At 40.5% G+C, this 21,961-nt stretch overlaps 1 protein-coding gene across 1 annotated transcript in view; it reads left to right on the top strand.

The window, feature by feature from the left end:
- The window catches only part of LOC138493213 (G2/mitotic-specific cyclin-B3-like), a 491,616-nt gene that overhangs the window by 435,288 nt on the left and 34,367 nt on the right, over positions 1–21,961 (top strand). Inside the window, exon 10 of the mRNA XM_069620365.1 lies at positions 8,882–9,031. Coding sequence (XP_069476466.1) covers positions 8,882–9,031 — 150 coding nt within the window. The remainder of the gene's footprint in view (positions 1–8,881; positions 9,032–21,961) is intronic.

Genomic DNA, 21,961 nt, shown 5'->3' with positions numbered 1-21,961 from the left:
CACCCATATTGTCTCCTAATTCTTTTAGATCTAGCTGGAATTTATGCTACAATGGATCATTATATTTTGATTTTCATCTCTCCTGTTGTACACAATCTGTATCTTGGGTCCGGAAGTCCTCCTACTCCCCCTTCCTTTGCCCTTTGGGGGTTCTTAAAGGCCCACACCTCTTCCCTTACCCTGTTGTCTATTTTTTTTATATTATTATTTTTGTTTTGGTCAAGAAATTAATCTGATCTTTCAACATATATGTACCAAAAGTAAAAACATTCTCATAAATTATTACAACATATACAATTATATTTAAATTCAATTACATTTCAATTACACTTGCCCCTCATTATTGACACTGCCTTTGATCTTCAATTGATTTAAATAATTTACAACTGAATATCTCATATGCTTAGAATTCCCGGTATACATTATTAACCATAATTCATCAGGAGATAACAAATCTGCATGAAACAGTTGCTTTAAATAAAAAATCTGTAGCGATAACAAGGCTTTACACTCGACCATCAAATGTTTCATGGTTTCAACCATTTGTTTCCAAAATCGACATTCAGTATCCTCTTCGGATATTTTTCCCCATTTATACATTATTTCTTTTGTATACCATATATTCAATCTGAATCTCATAAAATCAGAACAATGAACCGGATTGGGTGATTGGTGTAAATATTTTTCAACTTAACCATATGCTTTAAGTGCAAACGGATTTGGATTGAATTTTTGTATTTTCATACATGCAGATCTTGTCTTGATCCAATGGGATCTCCATAGCTTGATTTTAGCTTTATTTGGATTTTCTATTACTCGTGCTTGAGATATATTTGCACCCGTCATGATTTTCCTAGCAAAGGTACGCCAGCTCATAGCAAATGATTCTTTAGAAGTTAATAGATAATTAGACAAAATCAAGAGCAAACCATTATTTTCCTTTCATTATACATTTCATGTACATTTGACAAACTTTCCATTTGTAGATTGCAAAAACTGAAAAGTCCCAGCTCATGCCTGATAACAGGCATGGATTCAGACATGGGTAACAATGACCTCTTCCAGTAGAGATGCTCAAATTTCGACCAATAGGAATACGTTTGACACCTTTTTGTTTCGGAGCCATAGAGAATTGTAGGGATGTACTTTTGTTTGTAATTTACAATCAAGGGATCGATGGAGAATTTACAATATTTAGTGCATTTGAGACAAAGCTGTATTCTGTTTTTAATTGTAAATAATCCTCGTACGGCTTGTCATAAATGTGATCATTCACACAGATACCAAGATAAATGTATGTATGCACTACCTGTAATTCGATCTTTTGTAGGCTCCATTGATAACATTTGTCTTTTTTTGGTTCCAAATTGCATGACTTGTGTCTTTTTAAGATTAATACTAATGCACTTTTTACTAGCATAAACATCCAAAGCATTCAACATATTACGCAACCCAACTGGTGTTTTCGATGTGTACCATATGAGTACCATATCGTCAGCTTAAAGAAGCTAATTAATGGATGAACCATTTAACTTCACAGGATCGGTAATCACACTACAAAAACCAAGCCCAATATCCAGAATAAAGAACTTAAAAAGATCAGTGGCCAGTAAGCATCCTTGTTTTAAGCCCCAAGTAGTTTTTATGGGTTCCGACAATAATCCATCATTGTTCAGCCGTATTTGAATGGAGGTATTGGAGTGGAATTCCATGATCCATTTTAAACTCGACCAGGGACATGCCAAATCCAGCAGTTTTTTAAATAATAGTTCTCTTGGGACAAGGTTCGAAAGCGGACCTGAAATCAACAAACGCAGTGTATATCGATTGTTTGTTCCGTTTCCCCTGTTAAATGATGGCATTCAGAGTTGTTAAATTGATGGCAGTGCCTAGCCCTGGAATGAAACCCGTTTGAAACGGGTCCCTATTATTCAATTTGTTTAACCATTTATTGAATTCACACAATCATACTGGCAAAGATTTTCCCTGGGCAATCCAAGAGGGCAATCGGTCTATAAGATGTTGGATTTGTACGATCTCCTTTGTTGAATATATGGAGAATCCCAGATGTTTTCCAAGAGGGGGGTATGTTTCTGGTTCTCATGATCTCAGAGAAAATAAGCTGTAAAATATCTGCCCATATGACCTTCTTCTGCTTAATCGAGTTATGAAGCCCATCAGGGCCAGATGCTCGGGAGGTGCGCAACTTGGATATATAATGTAATATATCCTCTGTGTCAAACTTTACCGTATGATCCACATCCATTTCATCCCGCTCTAAGCAAATCTCCGGAAATGGAGTGCTATAGATGTTATCAAAATAGTATTTCCAATCGTGTCCCGGGATGGGATTGATCTGTACTGTTGTCTGATGCTTATAACAAGCAGTATTCAAAAGTGCCCAGATTCCCCCAGACGATTTCACAATCTGTTTTAACAAGGCCTCACCATCACGCTGATATTGAAGGGCACGCTGGCCCAAATGCCATCTTTTATGATTTATTTTAGTAGTTTTATCTGCTCAAGGTTGAACGCCAAGGATTCATTGGAGTCCCTTGACAACATCTTTTGTGTTTTCTTAACTTCCTCTTATGTTTTACCTCTGTCAAAGCTGTGAATATCATTAGAGTGGCCCCGTGAGCATTTGAACCTTTAGATGAAAATAATTGCATAGCATAGATATAACAAGGGCTGTCGGAAACATTGAAATCACCATATGCATCGCTCAAATTTTGCTTGTAACGTAATAATTTGTACTTGGACCACTTTATACGGTTACCCGCATTGATAACTAGTAAACTTGTGTTTAAATAATGACCCTAGATTGTATTAACGGCCAATTGCAAGTCAAACTTAGTTGACTATGATCGCTCATTATTGTAGCTTTTATATTGAGGGATAGAATTTTAGAAGAAAACTGGTCATTGACATAAATGTAATCCAGGGTGACCGCCCTCGTTATGCCATGTGGCCCTGGGGGGAACATCTCCCTGAACTGAACCATTCAGCTTTACAAAATTTCTATTGGCCATCAACATTAACCAGTCATGTTCGTCGGTTGTTCTAGATGACGTAGATTCGGACAATAAGTGCATATTCAAATCACCCATAATGAAAGAATCCAGGATGGAATTATCCAATAGAAGCTGATCTAAGATGCTATTAAATTGATCAAAAAATTCATCCGAGTTGAGATGTTTCCTGCCCCAGTAGATATTTACTATGGCACAGTAAATTACTGCTCGTTGTAATTTTATGATTTGAAAACAAGGCGACAGGGATCTATGCCATATAACAGCAAAGTTTGTATCCTTGCGAAAAGCCATCATTAGGCCTACCATCGGCCTGCCCATTAAAGATGCAATGGCAGGTACCAGATAAATATCAAGATCCCAGACTGCGGCTGTTCGAAGCCAAGTCTCCTGGAGGACTGTCATATTGTAAAAGATCCTTGCATTTGCTGTTAATGAGATGTTTAAATCCACTAGTGTTCCAGGAGACAAGGCTAACAATCAACTATCTGGGATTATGATCTTCCACCATGGCTTCGATTCACCCATACATCATTAGAATTTGGTTCAGAATTCATTTGAGCAACACTTTTGTCCCTGTAAATTCTGGTTTGGGGTAGAATGTAACCATCGTTTGTTCGTGAACATACACACATTGACACAAGATAAAGCCTAGATTATAAAAGGCTGTCCGAGCTAACCATAAAGTGTTAAGTATCACACCCGATCGGATGTACAGTCATGCCTCAGTGAGGTCGGGGGGATTTACAAATTCAACTAAATCAATGTCTGCTGAGGTAAGATCTTCTAAAGCCGTTATTTCTGTGCAGATGTTGAGCACACTAGCTTAGATTAGATCATATTTAGTGAAGGGGGGGCCTTGACATTTGATCAGTAAGCAATGGTGTTTTTTAAATTGAGCTTGGCCCTTAAGGGTGGGAAAAGATGATCTAGGCTCAACATTAGGCACTGAATTTAACCTGCCATCTGATGATTGTGGGGGTGCCATATTAGAGCTAATGCTCACCTGTGAATCATAGTCCCGGCTAAACAACCCCGGGCCTTTCAGAAGTGGTTTAACATTCGGTTAGGTGGTTTGCAGTAATTGACTAGCATCATTGTTCAACCCTTGCTTCGATAGCAACATGAGCTGTTTGATGTTTTCATTTTCCTTGTTATTTGCAAAAGAGGCTGGTATCTCATTTTGTAGCTCTTGCAATGTACACTGTGTTTGTAGCTAGCCCTTCTTGTGTATGATTGTCAGAAAGCAAATTACCTTCTGGCATTAAGGTGATATCTTTGATAGCTGTTGTCGCTTGAGTACATGTAAACCCTTTATTTGTCACTTCTTCACTATTTATGCTGAGTGTAGAAGCTATTGGTTTTGAATTCAAAGTAGAACTTGGAGCTTTCAAAAAAGACAAGGAGGCTGAAACAGCCAATAAGTCATCCAGCGGTTTGTATGTTAATGGCTTTCCTTTGCAACTGAATATCCTGTTTAAAGTGCAAATGTCTTTTTTTTTTTTTTTTGTTGGCTGCCGTAAGTAATCTTGATGCTTTCTTGTTTTTAATTCTACTAGGCAGTCTACTAGTTTGCATTGAATTAGATAGTTCATTATGATTTGTGATATATAAAGAAGAATTTTTAGTGTTGATGAACATCGGAGCCAGAGTGGTAATTGGTGGTTTCAAGGGAAGCTCAATTTTTAAGGATGGGCCTTCCTTCAAAGTTGTTTGGGTAGTTTCCTGAGGATCATCAATAACAATGTTAGGGTAAATTGCAGATGGTACGTGCTCTTTTGGGACAGGATGGATGGAAATGCCCTTATCAACTATATTCGTCTGAGTACCCTGACTAATATTATCAGATGACAAATTAGTAACAGATTGAATCTTTATTCCTATCTCACGAAGAATGTTTTCATGAGATTGCTGAATAAGTTCTGTCTGTTTTCTTACTTTCTCATATAGCTTTGCCATGGAAAGTTGTGCCGTATTCATAGCAGTTAAAGTATTAAGAGCAGGCGCTTCAGGGAAAGAACATATTGTCATTATAATTGTCCTGTGGATGTCGTATGAAATATGGGTGATTGCCAATGGGTTCATGAAATTAGGTGCACCTAGGAGTGTGCGCTACAAAAGAGTGACCGATTGGAAACACTAGAAGGTAACTTATCAAACATTGCAGGAGATTTATACAGCTCTTGTCTGTCCTTATCCTCATGTTTATCCTGCAGAACGGAGTTAGTCTCGCTAATGGGCAAGCTCTGTCTAGCAGAGCCATCATTAAGATGTATCAAATCCCCTGTATTAGGGCAGATATATTGCACATCAGGAGTAGCAGGTTCATGAGAATTTGATATATTCATGAAGTCCATTGCCTCGGCATCAACTTCACCAACTAGTGTTAGTTTCTCACATTCATTTCTTAACAAACACTGTGCCTGCACTGAGCACAAAGGGGGATTTTTAAGCCGTGATCCATTTGAAACCACTGGTAATTTAGCATAGAGTTCAGGAATTTGGGTTACACATAATTTCAACCGATTTACATGCCAAAGCTATGGAAGCATCAGCTAATTCTTTGCTGGGCATATTCAGAGTATTCTCATTCAACGCGTGTGAATTTCCCTGGTCTGGAGCTTCCTGAGAAGGTGTAGCACCAGACAAGGAGCACAATGATTTTAGTTTTGGAACAGAGGTGGTCTCTATAGGGGCTACATTTTGTTTCTTCACACCATCTGTTTGACAAAAGGAACTAATATCAACATTCAACGAGATTGATCGTTTTTTCTCTTGATTCTCTTTTAGTCTCTTTGCAAAAAAGCTCTTTCGAGATTCCAAAGGCGAGATGTTATTTAGGTCAGCACCAATTTTAGGAATGTCTGATTTTAAAGACTTGATAGAAGTAGACATGGTGCAGGGTGTTACCATAGAAGAGAAGAGATGCACACAACAAGTACCTTTGAAGCAAAAGATCAAACTGCAAGGCAAAAAGAGATATATAAATTACCAAAAAGCGTTGCGGCCGCCCCCCCTCTGCTGCCGCGCGGCTAAGCGGCAAAGCAGTACTTAGACGGTACTTGCACGTGTGTGTGCGCGCGCTGTGCGCGGCCGCGCCCGTCTTCTAGGAGTGGAGCAGGGGGGCGGTCCGCTGAATTCAGCCACTCAGAGCTGAAAAACAAATAAACAATGATCACAAGGTGATCTTGGGGCGGTCCTCGCCACCTGCCTGGCTTGTCAATCCGTTCGTGTAAGTCACCTGAAGCGTCAACAGGAAAGCACACGAAAGTCTGCGAGAAGTCTCGCAGCAGGAGTCCAGGAGCAGCACCACACGGCAAAGCGGTACTTAGACAGTACTTGCACGTGTCTATTTGATAGTCTATTGTTCAGTCATTTGGCTTTTCCTGTCACTGGTCTACGCTATTGACAACTGTCTTCTCGTTGTCTTCCTTTGATTCTTTTCACTCTTCATGCTGTCCCACACTTCACCTAAGCCCCTCCAAGACTAAGATGCTTTTCCCCTGCCCCTTACCCTCGTGAATGCCGCCCTTACTGCATTTCCTTTTCTCCTGTATACATGTGTTGGTAACTTAGGTGTGAACTTTTAGTATTTCCCCTGCTTTTCGCAATATTTTTCTACTCTTGCCTGCTTCTGTCACCATCCACTATATTTGTAGGATTCACTCATTCCCTACTTTCTTGGGTGCTAACACTCCATTCCATTTGCATGTTTTGATTTTTCTGTTCGTGTTGGGCTGCCTGCTTCTGCTCCTGCCATACTGAGGTCTACCTTTTTATTTAGTTGTACGCAAACTGTGTGCTTCCAGACCTCCCGCACAGAAGAGTATCGCGGAGAAACAGAAATCGGATGTTTCAATTAACAGAATCCATCTTTATTCATGCATGACAAAATGTCATGAATCACTAACCAGCAGCGCTCCTGCTAGTAGTGCTTTTAGCGAACCCCAACCCTTCCAGCATTAGCTCACCCCCACACAGCCAGCTTCCAAGATTGTGAGACTGCCTCCCTTCTCTCTCAACCAGCTGTGAGACAGCCTCCCTCTCTCTAGCTCTAGCTACAGAACAGCAATCTACTGTTCTACAGAGCAATGACGCATTCATTTTACAATTGTATGCGTAGAAAGCATTCTGTACTATACTAGTTCATGGTGACATGTTCTCTTCTACATTTTATTTTTAAGTACAGATCATCAAGCTATCGTGTAACATTCCTTTCTTTTCACATCGAGACAGTCCAATTCAGAATGAAAAGAAGCATTTCTCCGCAGCCAGCAAGGTCGTTTCTCCAACAGTCTGCGAAGAATAATTTTATTATGGAAAAATCGCTCACTGTGTTAGTCTACAAACACAATTCTCTCTCCGCGCTCAGCATGAGCCAGATTCATGATGGTCAAAAACACAATAGCACCTAGAAGCACACTACAATGTGCATTCTACAAAACAACAAGCTCAATATATCTGCATAGATTTCAGCAAATATTGATCTATGATCAAAACAAACTACAATGCTTAAACATGGCTTATGTTGAGAGAAGGAAAGAAAATGATTTTTTTTTTCAAAAAGCCTTTCATCCTTCTTAGGTTGATGAGTACCAACACAGGTTGGGTGATATTGTATGCATATTTGTTCTATAACAAAGAGCTTAAGCGTAAGTGCTATACAATAACATTATCATGTGGCCTTGGACGTCTGCTTTCATTCACAGTAATTTGACAGTATGGATCCATACACACAGATATTAATGATACATATCAAGATCCATTTGTGTATGAAATGTATATCACATTAGTGAAATCGTAACCATATTTTTCATAGTGTACTTGGGAACAATGCTATTTGATGCCACTTCCTGTTTTGTCAAGGGATGAAAGGTCATGTTTCATCGCTTCCTGGGATGTCACTTTGCGTTGGGGTCAAATGACATCACTTCATCAAAGGTCCCAGGGTCGTGAGGCGAGGATTGGGCCACTTTTTGTGGGTGACCAGACCCATTTCTTGTCCCAGACGGACCCTAGACTTGGCCATCTTTATCTGTGTTCTTTGCCATCCATGCACCTATCGCTTATCCCGGTTCTCTTCATCCTTTTTTTCTGAGTTGCCAGATGGTGGACGAGGATGAATCTGTCTTGCACCTGCTCTTTTATGATATGATTTATATTTTATTTATATCTTGCCAATACACAGGTGTTTCAGAGCGCAACAAGGCAAGGGAGAACAGGGGAGAACAAAGCCAAAGATCTTACTAGGCTCAGTGACATTGAGAATGTGCAAGTGCATTGGAGAGGAAAAGTGCATCGAAGGGGAGGAGAAAGTGGGAAGTGCAGAGCAAGGAGAAACAGGAGAACAAAATAAATGCATAATAACATCAGCAAAAGTGGTAGTGCATCCACGTGGCAAGTGCTAGGTTTAAGGCAGCAGACAAGGTGGGTCTGATAAGTGCAGGAGGGGAAAAAAAGGGGGGGGATGGATGTAAGGTGTTTGGCGCCTAAACACTGGAATATTCCTGTGTTTGTCTTACATTCTAATTTCCACTCCCCTCTTAAGGTGCATCGTTTTCCTTCTTGAGTGAAATGTTACTAAATCTTTGGCCAATGTATAACGTTCCATCATTGTAATCGTTTTTTTGAGTCTATACAGTGCTTTGCTTTATAAATCCAAATTAATAAAATAGTAACAGTTCAAGTCTTTATCCAAGTCATGAACTCGCCAACTATTTACTAGGGAATTAATTTTGCCAAAGGGAACATGGTATGGTTTTGTGAAGTAACATGCACACGTTGATCAGTTCGTACTGTAATGCTTGTAGAGTGTCCTGCGTTTTCAATTCGTGTACTATCTTTCACAGTGCGCCAAGGTTGATCTGGTGACGCTCACTCTCGCGCGATACATCTGCGAGAGGACACTGCAAGAGTTTGACTTTTTGATGGAAAGAGCTTCGTATTTAGCTGCTGCTTCTCTCCACCTTGCGATGAAGATGCGATGCTCTGGACAATGGGTAGGTTAGTGGCAGTAACATCTTTATTTTTGCTAAAATTCACCTGATGCTTCGCTATTGCGGGAAGTGTCCGTATAACGTACCTACTTTATATTTACGCGCCATTTAGTCGCCTTATAACTTAAAAATGACCTTCATGGTTTCATATCTTCAATTATTGTTTTACAAAATAGAGCTGGCATTTTCTCTTGCATGAAACTTGCTATGCCTTTCATTTACCAGTGTTTGTTGGAGGTTTTCTGCAGAATAATGGGTTCCTTCTTAGTTTAGTAATAGCTGGATCTTTACGAAATGATATATGCATTATGAAAACTCGTTAATACGCAAGCCTCAAAAATCCCTAGCTTTTTAATAAAATGGCAATCATTCTTGACCTTCATGTAAAGTGAAAAATTCCGAAATGTAAAATGTTGATCTTATCTTGGTGGTCAAATAATTCTTTCATAAAGTTTTGATTAATGGCTATATAATGCTGGAGTCAAAAATTAAGTGAACGTACATGCTGCCCCTGTATTTATACATGCGTTACCCACATTTGTTATTTTTCTGCCTCCCCGTTTTGACTCAAAAGATGGCAAAAATAATGTTGTCGCGTGAGTTTTCGTCATTCCTGTAAGGAAAGAGCAGTACGCTTGCGCTTGCTGTCCTGTTGAGAATTCAGGCTTTCACCGGCTCTGAAAAATCAAGCACATCTGGATTGGATGACGTTTGGTCTGTCCTCACCCAGGAGTGCTTTACAAAAGAAGAGCTTGTTTTTTACCCTCAATAGAAGTCAGACTGGTGAAAGAGCCTGGATGTTTTCCATGGGCCTCTGAAATCATCTTATCCATTAAGATTGCATGCTTCAGTGCACTGCATCCAAAATGCGTTGCTGGCTTATGCCCTGCCAATATGTAGATCTGTTGTCTGCCTGAATGTGAACACAAATGATCATTCCTTTCAAAAACCGCATTATTTCTGACTTTCACCCACCGATACTACAGTAAAAAAGCACTGAGCCTTCCTGTGTGTGTGTACTGCACACCCACCAGTTTTCAGTGATCTGTGCGTAAGAGCTACGCGAGTAAAACATAATTCTTGTAGCCTGTCTCTGATAATACTCAGTCGACAGGTATCAGGGTGGGGGTCATATGTGATTACAAAGATAATTAATTTTACATTAAAATTATAATTGCTGGTTTTTATAACGCACTTAACACCTAAGAGGTTTCTAAGAGCGGACCTGGGATTCCAACCTATGTTGGACTGCGTTGCTTCCAAGACAAGCACGTTGCCACTGAGCTATGCTACTCGTGTCTGATAGACATACAAGATAGACATGTCTTGTAACTTTCTGTAAATGATTGATGTGTGGCTCAAGGACGCTAAACCTCTAGATGCTTACAAGCCGTTCCAGGTCACTTTGGGCTTTAGCTTTGTCACCTGGTTGATTGTCTAAGTGGCAGGTGGTCTGGATGCGTGAGCTGGGTAATTTTGATGGTGTAGGTGAGGTACACAATCGATACTGCGTTACCACGGCCATCTGTCAAAAATGCAGATGCCACCATCTGTTCTGGGTCTCTCAGAAGAGCTGTTAACCTCTTGTGCAACATCTGGTCAGTGACACTAGCCCTTCCACTCTCAGGTTCTGATTCTCATGTTGGCTCAGTGAGAGTGCTAAAGGGCACGCTTCAAATCTGGTTGCCCATGCTCCACCACTATTAAGTGTGCCTGCGCGTTCTGAGTACATGATGGTGCACAGCATGTTCATGGAGAAAACGGGCGGAATGGAAAATCTCAGCAGCACTTTTGGGAAATAACAACATCGTTATTTTACGAACGTGCTGCACAGATCACGGTAGTCAAGGAGCTTCAAATTGTCAGTAACGGGTAACTGAAGCTCACTGTTAAGATTTCTTCTAGTGTAATCTGTATCTGTGTTTTATTGTCCGAGATCTTTGGTACGGTTGTATGCTACTCGTTGTTTTAGGCATAGTTATTGCCAAACACTGCTCCGATTGTGTGCATTCTTCATTGATGTCATTTGAATGCAGTCACCACTCTGCTCAGTGTCCTGTTGTAAACCTGTGTCATGTGCTCTACCATGTATTTATCTTGTATCCATGCCAGATTGTATGTAACGTGGCACTCCTCCATAATACCGGCTCCAAAATGGTACCGTATATGTGCGCCACTTTAAAGCACATTATCCATTGGAGGAATGCCACAAGAATACCTGTGTAAAATGGCAGGTACCAAATGTGGCGGTTCCTAGGTTGGTTTCCCACCCATCCTAGCAACCACCACATATATTCCGAAAGTGGCACATTCATTCCGACTTCGGAAGAATGCGCCACCTTTAGAATAGGTCTTTAGTACCGAAAAGGTTAAGGCTTTCTCCGACCTTTTTGGTACTTAACGCCCACATCCGTATCAGGCCCTCGGTTGCAGTTTGGATTGAGAATATGTCAGACCGAGGGATAAACAAAGGGCTTACCTACTGATATGTGGTCTAGTAAACGTTTTTACAAACGCCCCAGGATGGAATGAGGGCTAAAATACATAAGTGTCCAAGAATTATGTGGGTAATCCAAGGCTCAAGGAAACAAACAATTGAAAGAGCAATGTGTGACCAGGAGCATTGTCTTGAGCCCAAATGTTGCAATTTTCTAGCAGTGTGCGATGAGTGAAATTTCCTGGCCAAGTCACTTAGTTCTCTAGGGTTCACAAATCGTGCAGGCACCTTTTCCTTTGTAGTGGCTTGCAAGTATAGTCCCACTTGGGTAGTGGTCACTTCGATGTATGAGGATTGTTCTTCTCCCATGACCAAAGTGGATTTTAAGGCTGGATTTTCAGGCAGCAGTCAGTTTGCCACCCTCCTCCTGCATGCCACAGCTAAGATTGGTGCTCCTGGGTTATCCTAACTGGGCATCTCCCTAAACCCTTGGCATCATCTGATCTCCTTGGTCCTCATTTAGTTCCACCAGCCTCTAGACAATGGCTTTGGGTTAGCCCCATCACCTTATTGCTCTAAGTATCTGCTTCTTTGTTCATTGATGTTTTGCATACCAGTTACCTAGCCCAGGACCACAAGGCATTCCACTCTCTTCTTTAATACCTTGGCTTGCCCTACTGGTCTTGCCTTACAGCCTTCAGCACACACCCAGCTGTTGATGCTCAGGGAGAAGCCAAGACCTGTCTTAATTTGGCCCATCAGTCCACTAATTCCACCTCCTACTTCCTATGCCTTCGATGACCTTTTCTTTTCTCCTAATTTTCTGTCCTCCTCCTGCTTTCTACCTTATTGCAGTTTCCTGCTCCTCAATACCATGTCCTTTCTATTGCCTCTTTCCCTTCGCCAATGCCTCCCTTTCCCTACTACTTTTTTCCTACTGCTGTCATCTTTGCTCCCCTTGACACCGCTCACTTGTTTCTGAATATCCATCTTTTGCCAGTCCCGGCACCATTTCATGCCAGGGTTGTCTTTGAAGGGTACAACAACGGTTTATTTAAATCAACTGCTCAGGGTTTCTTACAAATGTGGAGTCGGATGGTGGGCTCTTGGTTTCTCCTATAAATCCACACTTGGTGGATTAAGTTTGATTACTGTGATCTTGGTCAGCACCTCCGCGAACATGGCCCATGTATGGTGCAGCTACCATTTTGGAATTGGGCTGCCTCATCATGCCTCATAAGACATTAAGCCAATTTAAACCTGTATATGCGCAAAAAAACGCAAGAAGCAAAGAAATCATTCAGCTTGCTTATGCATAATAGTAAAATAGATTGCGGCAAGCGACAACTATACAGATCTACCTCAAAAGCACTTTTAGATGAGCGAAAATCCACTGCGCACATGAGCAGAATTAAATGGAGGTTTCTAAAGCCCTCAAGAGGAGAGGGCCGCAGCCACAAATCAAGAAGGAAAGACAGAAAGAAACCCTGCTGAAGATAACCCTTCAAAGAGGCCAAAGTCAAATCAGGATGGAACAGGCTAGCAATGCCTACAGTTAAAGAGAAGAATAACAGTCTCCTGTTCAGCAAGGTCGAGATAAGCCGCAGATGGTATACGACTGACAAGACTAAATCAAATACACCAAATTGCATGAAGAGGCCGATTTCACGGTGTCTGTCACGTGACAAGGCGGCAGAAAGGGATGAGACTTTCACACCTACGCATGGAACCTTGTCATTCCAGTACTCAAACTTTTTCAGACCAAGAGGCAGCCTCAAGGCCAAACTAATAAGCAGTAATTGACACATGGCCACTGAGGTGATGAATGGTTGTACCATAAATTGAGGGGAAGCTGGGGTGCAGGCTTACTCCCTGCACCTGGCTAATTAGCATGCTGCTAAGCGCAAGTGGAAAAGAATGTGTGGGATCAATGCCAACCCAATCATAGTGAACAATGTAATCTAGGGTCCTGTAGAGAGTAGAGCCAATGGGGTGTCGTACTTTTAGTGACGTTTACAGTAGCCAGTTCGAAGGAAGGGCTTAGTTGCCCCATCTGACATTATCCAATCCCCTCTCCCCGTTACCATATACAGATATAGTACCTATATCGGTTACCTTCCTATGACCAATCAAGTTGAATGTTAGGTTTTTGAGATTACACGTCAATGACGAGTTTTTGTATAAATGTAGTTTTTCTGTAGTTAATCAGAGTTTAAGCTAGAAGGAAGATCAAGCGGTTGCTGATGTTCATTGAACTCCGCGTTTTCTGTACTGGTCATTAAACGGACTCCCTTTGCCAAACTATGGAGTGGTCATTATTATTTGATGCGAGAGTACGAATCTGCATCCCCATCCATCTCGAGGGTGCTGCTACTCATCTTAAAGGGCTGTTTGGAGACCACAATCTTATGGGCTGGCTGGGGTCCGTCCAGTTCAATATTCTTCTGGATTAGTCAGCCCTCTTATTCATCTGATAATGAGTTGGTTACCTAGCCCTGTGGTAGTTCACCTCCATCTGAGTCCCAGGCTCTTTGTAGTGATTATGTACAAGTTCCTTCCTCCATGAAAGAGGAAAGCTATGGCTCACCACACCTTGCATCTGCCCTTTGCTCCAATTTATTGATTTTGTATGGTCTACAGACGCGTTTGTAGATGAATCACAGTGGTATTTTGCTATGAACGGTTTGCCAGGACAACTCAAGATCTTGGGTTTTTGTCCGAAAACCATCAAGAACTGGATTAAGGAAAACTGGCTACATTTCAATGACAACAACATTGAGATTTTTCATTGTGAGTTCACTCCTTCTTGCAGACTGCAACCTAGAGACACCTTACCCTCTTTTCCTCGTCCATCGACTTGAGAACCCAAGTGAAAAGACTAGATGTATGTCTCAAGGGATTCTGATCTCTTTTTAGTCCTCCTGATCAAACGTTTGATTACAGCTATGTTTACAATTGGCACCATCTATACAAGGTCCCTAACCAAGTGCAGCCTGGATTGTGATAGTTTTCACATTGAACCTCTTGCAAATTGTGCAGACGATAACAGTGAAACTCCTTTGAGGTACTCAACATTTTTCTGAATTCCTGAGCTGCATAAGATCTTCCACTGACTCCCTATTAACTCCATGTTTGAATGAAAGATCAGGTTCCTTGCCCATCAATCGATTTGTGGTGGAACCTATAGACTCTTTAATAGTTTGGAAGTTTCTCCCATCTTATGTCTTATGTGAGGTTCATCAGATACACTTAACCGGAATAACACCCAGTGCCCACACATATAGAATTCAATACCATACAAGTTGAAATAATCTTTGTGGTTCTTTCTGGGAAATGGATATGGGGGTTTTAAGGAAATGGCTCACCCTGTTTACTTAGCCCTGTTCGTTCCCTTAATCCTCTCAATGTTCATGGTCACATTTAGGTTACATAAATTCAGTACTTCAAGATGGCTTACTCTGTTAACAAATGGACCTTATAAATCTCATTGCTTAATCATTCGCAGTCCAACTCACATGGCTGATGCCACTTTTAATCCAAATATCCCATTCCTACTGACCGTGACTAGTTTAGTCTGCATGTACCTTGCAAATCCTAACAAATATGGTCACATCGGTGTCACACCTCTGAAGGAATACAAGCAGACTGTAGGACCTCACACTGAATTGCATTAATTAACAGTTTGCTTGTAGGCAAATAGCCAAAATACAGGGAAGCTGCACTCCTTGACATTCAGAAACTGACACAAACCAGTGGAGTGCTTCCCAGCTAGCTATGCAATAGCACTTGGGTAGGAACAAAAAAGAATGCACAGGCAGTATGGTAGCCCTAACCCTACTGAACTCTGGATCCCTCATGCAGAACATTTAAATGTCTACTCTTGGTGAAGTCTGAAATTGGTGCAACTCCAGAAGAATCTGTGAATCGACAGTAGTGAGCAGTTAGCTTGCAGGCAGTGTTTTAGAATATGTTCAGTTATTTTGTCTTTTGGATTGATTTACATGTTTTGCCTTCCTATTGCTTCTGGCTAGATGGGTACGTTTCTTCATGGCTCTTATTCATTTGATCAAACACTGCCTCGCTCAGGAGTCCCTTGCATTCCACTATGCAATCCTCTTGACTGCTTTGTACTCTGGATTATTCCAATGCAATGAAAAATGCAAATCAGTTTGCTTGTCTGTTTTCCCCTAGTAGGAGCTAGTCTGAGCTATCTTTTGCAGAACGGACCACTGCATATTTGATTACAGTACTTATTAGAATGTGTGATATGCTTACATGTGATGCACCCTTTGCTGCAATATCAGACCCATTGTCTTGGCAAGCAGCCCCTGTAAACATATTTTTATGTTGTCCCTTTTGCTGATAGGCCTAAAAACATCAACTCTCCAGGTGGTCACTCCAGATTCAAACTACATTGCCCCCACACAGTATTTTGGTCAAACCAACATGTCGTATTATCCACTCAGGAGCAACCATTGAATGCCATCACCTAGATTGCACAAAGTTCATGGTGACCTATAAAAATGCTGCAGAAGTGGAGTCTGGTACCCCCGAGGATACAGATGGGGCCTAGGACCCTGCTGATTCACGGAGGAATACGTCTGATGACAGCCTAAATCTGCATTACATTGCATTTTTGGTCCTTAACAGTGACACATGGATTTGAACATTTGGGTGTGGTGGCAACTGACGTGGTTGATTTAGACTGGACAACATTGGACAATGGGGCACCCAAGGGCAAAGGGCTTTGAGTCTGATATGTTTGCGTCCTTGCTTTATGAAATGGCAAGCGCACTTGGGTCTTTAAGCTTGAAGTCTGTAGCACTGGCTGACTTCTTCTATATCAATTATGGCACTGTTACTTGTTTACCAGGGGAGAAGTGAATATAATGTTGCACACGTTAATGATTGAGGGCTTTTTCAAGGGGGCCTGTTGAGGCTAAATAGTAAGATCGGATAGCCTAAGACAGTTTGTTCATCCAGCGCTTCTGGTAAGATTTACGCATCTTCTATGTCCAAATATGTCTGTGTTCAATAAAGAGGGCAAATATTCCCAACAAAAAGAGTACACATGCTCTCAACACATAATGTGAAAGTGACCACGTAGCCTCCTTTCTGCTTTCAACCCAATAGCTTAATGTATCTATTCTCGGAATGGTTCCCTGTAAATTGTGCGGCTGGGTGGCCGTGCACATTTTGTTTGTGACGCCGTGCAGCACTGTCCCACTTCCTCTGATGAGATTGTTATATGTAGCCAATTTTAGATGTCATTATTACGCGAGCAAAACAACCATCTAATCCTTCGGTTTATATCACCTTTGTAGATTTTAGCTCTGCGTTTGACAAAGTTAATCGCACGCGATTATGCAAGATCTTGAGTAATTTGAATTGTCCTAAATGGCTTCTTGCTATTATAATACAATTACACATCAACAATGTAGCTCGCATGAGACTTGACAATGAATGCAGTCTATCTGAGCCTGTAGAGATTAACAAGGGTGTCAAACAGGGCTCTATGCTCGCTGCACTCTTGTTTAATCTTTATATAGCCCAAATAAGAGGTTTTTTCGAAGGCTGTGCGAGATGCCCAGCGAGATTTAGACCAACTAATATCACAGATTTATTATATGCAGACAATCTGCTTTATTATTGACCCTACATTTGTAGCTATGACAAGCTTGCTTGAAGAACTGGGATGATTTACTCATGATTTAGAAATTATTATAAATATTTAGAAAACTAAGATCATGCTAATCGCCAGTAAAAGAGTGAATCGCCCCAAATTGTCCCTCAGTTGAGGCTCACTTGAATGTCTCTACGTATAAACGCTTAGGAGTTGAAATTGACTCTGCCATGGGATATGCCAGTTTAACTACTAAGATTCGACAGGCAAAACAAATTAACATGTTGATGCATAGTTTTCTTTCAAACTATGCCAGATATTCCTTACGTGGTATACTAATGCTATACTCTCAGTGGTTTGTATTTGTATTTTGTTTATTTATATTGCGCAGCCTGCCCAAGGGCATCAGGGCGCATGTTTGGAAAGAAGAAAGTATTACATAGGTTACAAGTTACAGATATATATATATATATTCAGTAAAAAAACTTTTATGGTTAAGTTGCGCTACTAAAAACCTATGAAATTCAGTGAAAAAACATTGTTAAAGGGACGTTATGGTTCAAAGTAAAACCGAAAAACCACTGAAATTCGGCAGTTATGGTAAGATAAGCAACCATAACTCGTGCCGCCACCGTGCACTGATAACACGAACACCCAGGACATCAAAGATGACATCACAAATGTCATTGATGACATCACTGATGACATCACGTGGCTGGCTCTCCCTTTTTTTCCTTTCCTGACATATCTAGGACACATGATTTTCTTCAGTAACAGTCAGGAACTAAAAATTGTAAATTACTATATTCGTAGACTTATCCTGCAAGTATGTTCTTAGAATAATTCCCTTATGGTCCAGTCATATCATATGAATCATATACATAGGAGAAGTCACAACCTTGAAAAACAGCAATCCTTTTTGTGCATTAAAATTATCAGTAGATTTAGCAGCACTTTCTGATACTTTTGATGTTTTTTATTACTGTATTTTCCCTGTATATGCTCATATTTTTATATGTTGTACTCACACTATTTTCCTTAGGATCCAGACACATCATGTGATATATATAGATAGGGTAAGTAACAGCTTTGAAACAGAGCAATCATTTATCTGCATAAAGGTAATCAGTTAGGTGATGAACACTTTCTGCTACTATTGCTGTTTTTTTCCTACTTCAATTCCCTTGTATATATTCATATTTGTATGTGGTGTTGTCTCTTTGCGATTTGTGTGTAATACAATTATGTAGTAAGTGGGTTTTATTACCTAATTATCACAAGTTTCACTGTACGCAAAACTCTAATATGAAAACAGTTATCATTTCAATATTCAACATGGCAAGCTTATGAATATTGCACCTCCATCATGTATGCTGCACACAATGCCTATGTTTCTACATGAGTACCTTAGTATACTGGATTAAGTTAATAATAGAATGCTATTTATATCAATGCATAGCTTAATGCACTGATTAGCACTTGATATTTATTCCAATAATCTTTGACACTTTTTTTTATTAACATTACACTAAGAATCCCTTGTACAGACTTTTCATGAAAGGTAAATGCACATGTGATGTCATCAATGACATTTGTGATGTCATCTTTGATGTCCTGGGTGTTAGTGTTAGCAGTGCACGGTGGCGGCGCGAGTTATGGTTGCTTATCTTACCATAACTGCCGAATTTCAGGGGTTTTTCGGTTTTACTTTTAACCAACGTTATTTTACTGAATTTCATAGTTTTTTTAGTAGCACAACTTAACAATAATAACTTTGACTTTATGTACATATAATATGGAACATACTGAACCCTTTCTACTGAATTTGACGGTCCGCAGACATGTTTGGACAACAGTACCACCACCTAAAAACTCTGGGGAGGTATGTGTAATAGCTATATTATAACATAGGAACTTTTAACAAATTCACAAAGCAGCACACATACAAAGTATATGTAGTAATACTTAAAAAATGTTACCCATATATGTAACACACTTAACCATTCATGTAAATACAATGTTTTAAAATGGAATATACCAAAAGAAGATAAAGTGGCTTCCACCATAATTACCACAGACGCTCTGCAACCAACAGCAAGACCAGACATATACACTACTGATTACAAATCTCACCAGACATAGTAAGTGCACTTCTTTTTACTCATATATTAAAAAACATATTACTTTTTTGTTTTCTCACAGAAATGTGTAGTACTCTCGACTGGCTAGAGGAGCATTTCCCACGAGAGGAAATGTTAGAAAATAGTCCACCTAATGGTACACACTTTACTATATAAACCAATTAATAAATATTATTTTGTATACATTTAACATATACATTTTTTTTATTAGACCATACAAAAATTCCAAGCATCTCACCAATAAATAGAGGATATCACTCTACAGCAGATTAATCAAAAAATGGACGACCTTATGCAAAATTTTTATGGATTTGAAAAACTTTGTGAAAAATTATGTGAAGCCCCCAACAGCACACCATTGTCCCACCTGACCTGTCCCCCCTCACCCTATCCCACGCAGTTAACCCCAAACCCTGTCTATGGACCAAAGCGTTTTGTTGAGATTTCCTTCCCTTCTTCACCTGACCCCAGTTATCTAGAAATCCCTAATTCTCATGTTTTTGTTTCCGTTTCTGCCCCACCTACCCAGTCATAATTGTGTGTATATATGTGTGTATATATATATATATATATATATATATATATATATATATATGAAATAAAGTTACTTTTCTTATATTGTGTTGGACACTCGTAGTGTCCTGAAATGTTCGTAAATAAACAAAAATGGAGGTGTCCTTAAGAACACTATGCCTATTCGTAGTGTTCGATAGCAAGCAGAAACGGTTCTAAGAACACTCGTGGTGTCCTGAATTGTTCGTAAATAAACGAAAATGGAGGTGTGCTTGAAATGCTATGTCTGCCCGTATTGTTAGCAAATAAATTAAACTGTGCTGAGAACAAACGGCTGTCCGTAACTGTTTGTTTTACATGTGACGCACTTTTAATTAGTTCAGAACCCGAACTCTGTCCGCAGAACATCAACACGCATGCGCAAAACAATGTCCGTACATCCGCTACCTTAGCGAACATGCTCACAAAACAATCATGTGACCGCGCCCACGCTCCTCTCGTGCTCTAAATGCGGACACTGTTCGTGTCCCGGACCAGTTTAAAAGTAAATTTCCAAGTAATCCACAATATTTCACATTAAAAAATCACCATACCACAAATCCCACATACTAATCCTAACTTTCCACATAGTTTTTGTGACTTTTTGAACCTTTTTTGATGTTCGATCTGTCTTGCGGACGGCGCGCATGTCCGTGACCCGCGCACAAGCACCCTGATATAAGACCACGCCCTAGAGCGCATTCTCATTGTGTTTCTGACTATCCCACAAAGCACACTGCATTTTGCTGCATACTTTGCAGATTTTGAGATTTCCATCTCCAAGCCTTTGACATCCATAGCTCGACTATTACCACATGGTGCTACATCTGCCTCAGCACCACCCCCACCTCCTCCACCACCACCACCATTTCCCCAAGGGCCTGAAGAGGGGAATAGGAGTGAAGATACAGAGGAGGAAGAAGAGGATGACGAGAATGAGGTAGAGGAAATCCCTACTACCCGCCGTCGGCATGAATCTTGGGTGTGGCGGTTGTTTACCGTTCATGGAAACGGTTCTAAGTCTCATGCGAACCGTTTCACCTGTAATGAGTGCAAAATGGTACTCAGTCGCGGGAAGCATGGTTCGTATAGGTTTGGGACCACTACCATGAAGCGACACCTGCGCTCATTCCACACTGGGGCCATTCGCAAGTTTGTACCTTGCGAGAAGCGTAGTAGGTTGATTGCCTCTACTTCATCCTCCGTTCCTGATCCTGTCACCACAAGGAACACCTCTGTGGGACAGCGTCTTCCTCAAGCTGCCTCACAGGCCATACAGAATTCTGAGGACAATTACCTTTCGAGGGTCACAGTTGTATGTGTGTACTGTGACACAGTACTCTGCAGGGGGGAGCGACTTTGGAGTGCTTTTGAGACGATCATCTCAGAGCACCAGAAGACCTGCTCACTACCCAAATAAAACCCACTCTACATCTTCCTCTCTCAGCTCGCCCTTTCTTATCCCTTTGGTTGGTGTCCCCCTCCCTTTACCCTCCTTTCCCTCCTCTCCTAGTGTGTTGTAAAAAAGAACAAAAAAATACAAAATAACAACAAAAAAAGGCTCTTTTCAGAGCCGCCTTTCACGGTTAAAAAATAGAAGTGAAGATACATAAAGCATAGCCATTTCCATTTCGTGAAAAACGGTCCGCGAACAGAAAAACAATTGCATTGCTACCCTATTGAAACCAATGCATTTTTCTCTAACAGGAAGTGGTGGCTCTGAAAAGAGCCTTTGGGAGGTGTTTGAATGTAAAATATTTTAACTACGTAAGACGTACTTCAAAACGAATGCTGTTTTTCTAAAAAAGGTCGCAATGCATTTTGTACATTTCTCAGAAAAATCTGATTGCCAGTATAAGTAAGATGGACTCCATCTTTGCGAAAAATGTATGTACTACGAAACAAAATATTTTCATTGTTAAGAGGACATGCCAAAACCTCTTAGGAAGGCACAAACAGCCTTATTAACATTACGCCTTGCTTTCTCCATTTGTGGACCACATGAGAAAGAACGAAGCCACACTTGTCTCTGCGCAATCCGTGAAAAAATTATTTTAGAGTTTGGAAACATGTTCATTATCTTTTGAAGTCCTTATTTCATTGCAAATTGCAAAGAAATTCCAGACACATGTCCAAAACTGTTCCCTCCACAATGAATTACAATTATGTCTGGATGTTCC

Source organism: Ambystoma mexicanum, chromosome 10, assembly GCF_040938575.1.
Source record: "Ambystoma mexicanum isolate Mex_15411 chromosome 10, UKY_AmexF1_1, whole genome shotgun sequence".
Taxonomy (NCBI): Eukaryota; Metazoa; Chordata; class Amphibia; order Caudata; family Ambystomatidae; genus Ambystoma; species Ambystoma mexicanum.
The sequence above is the reverse complement of the archived record's forward strand: the minus strand, read 5'-3'. Positions and strand labels throughout refer to the sequence as shown.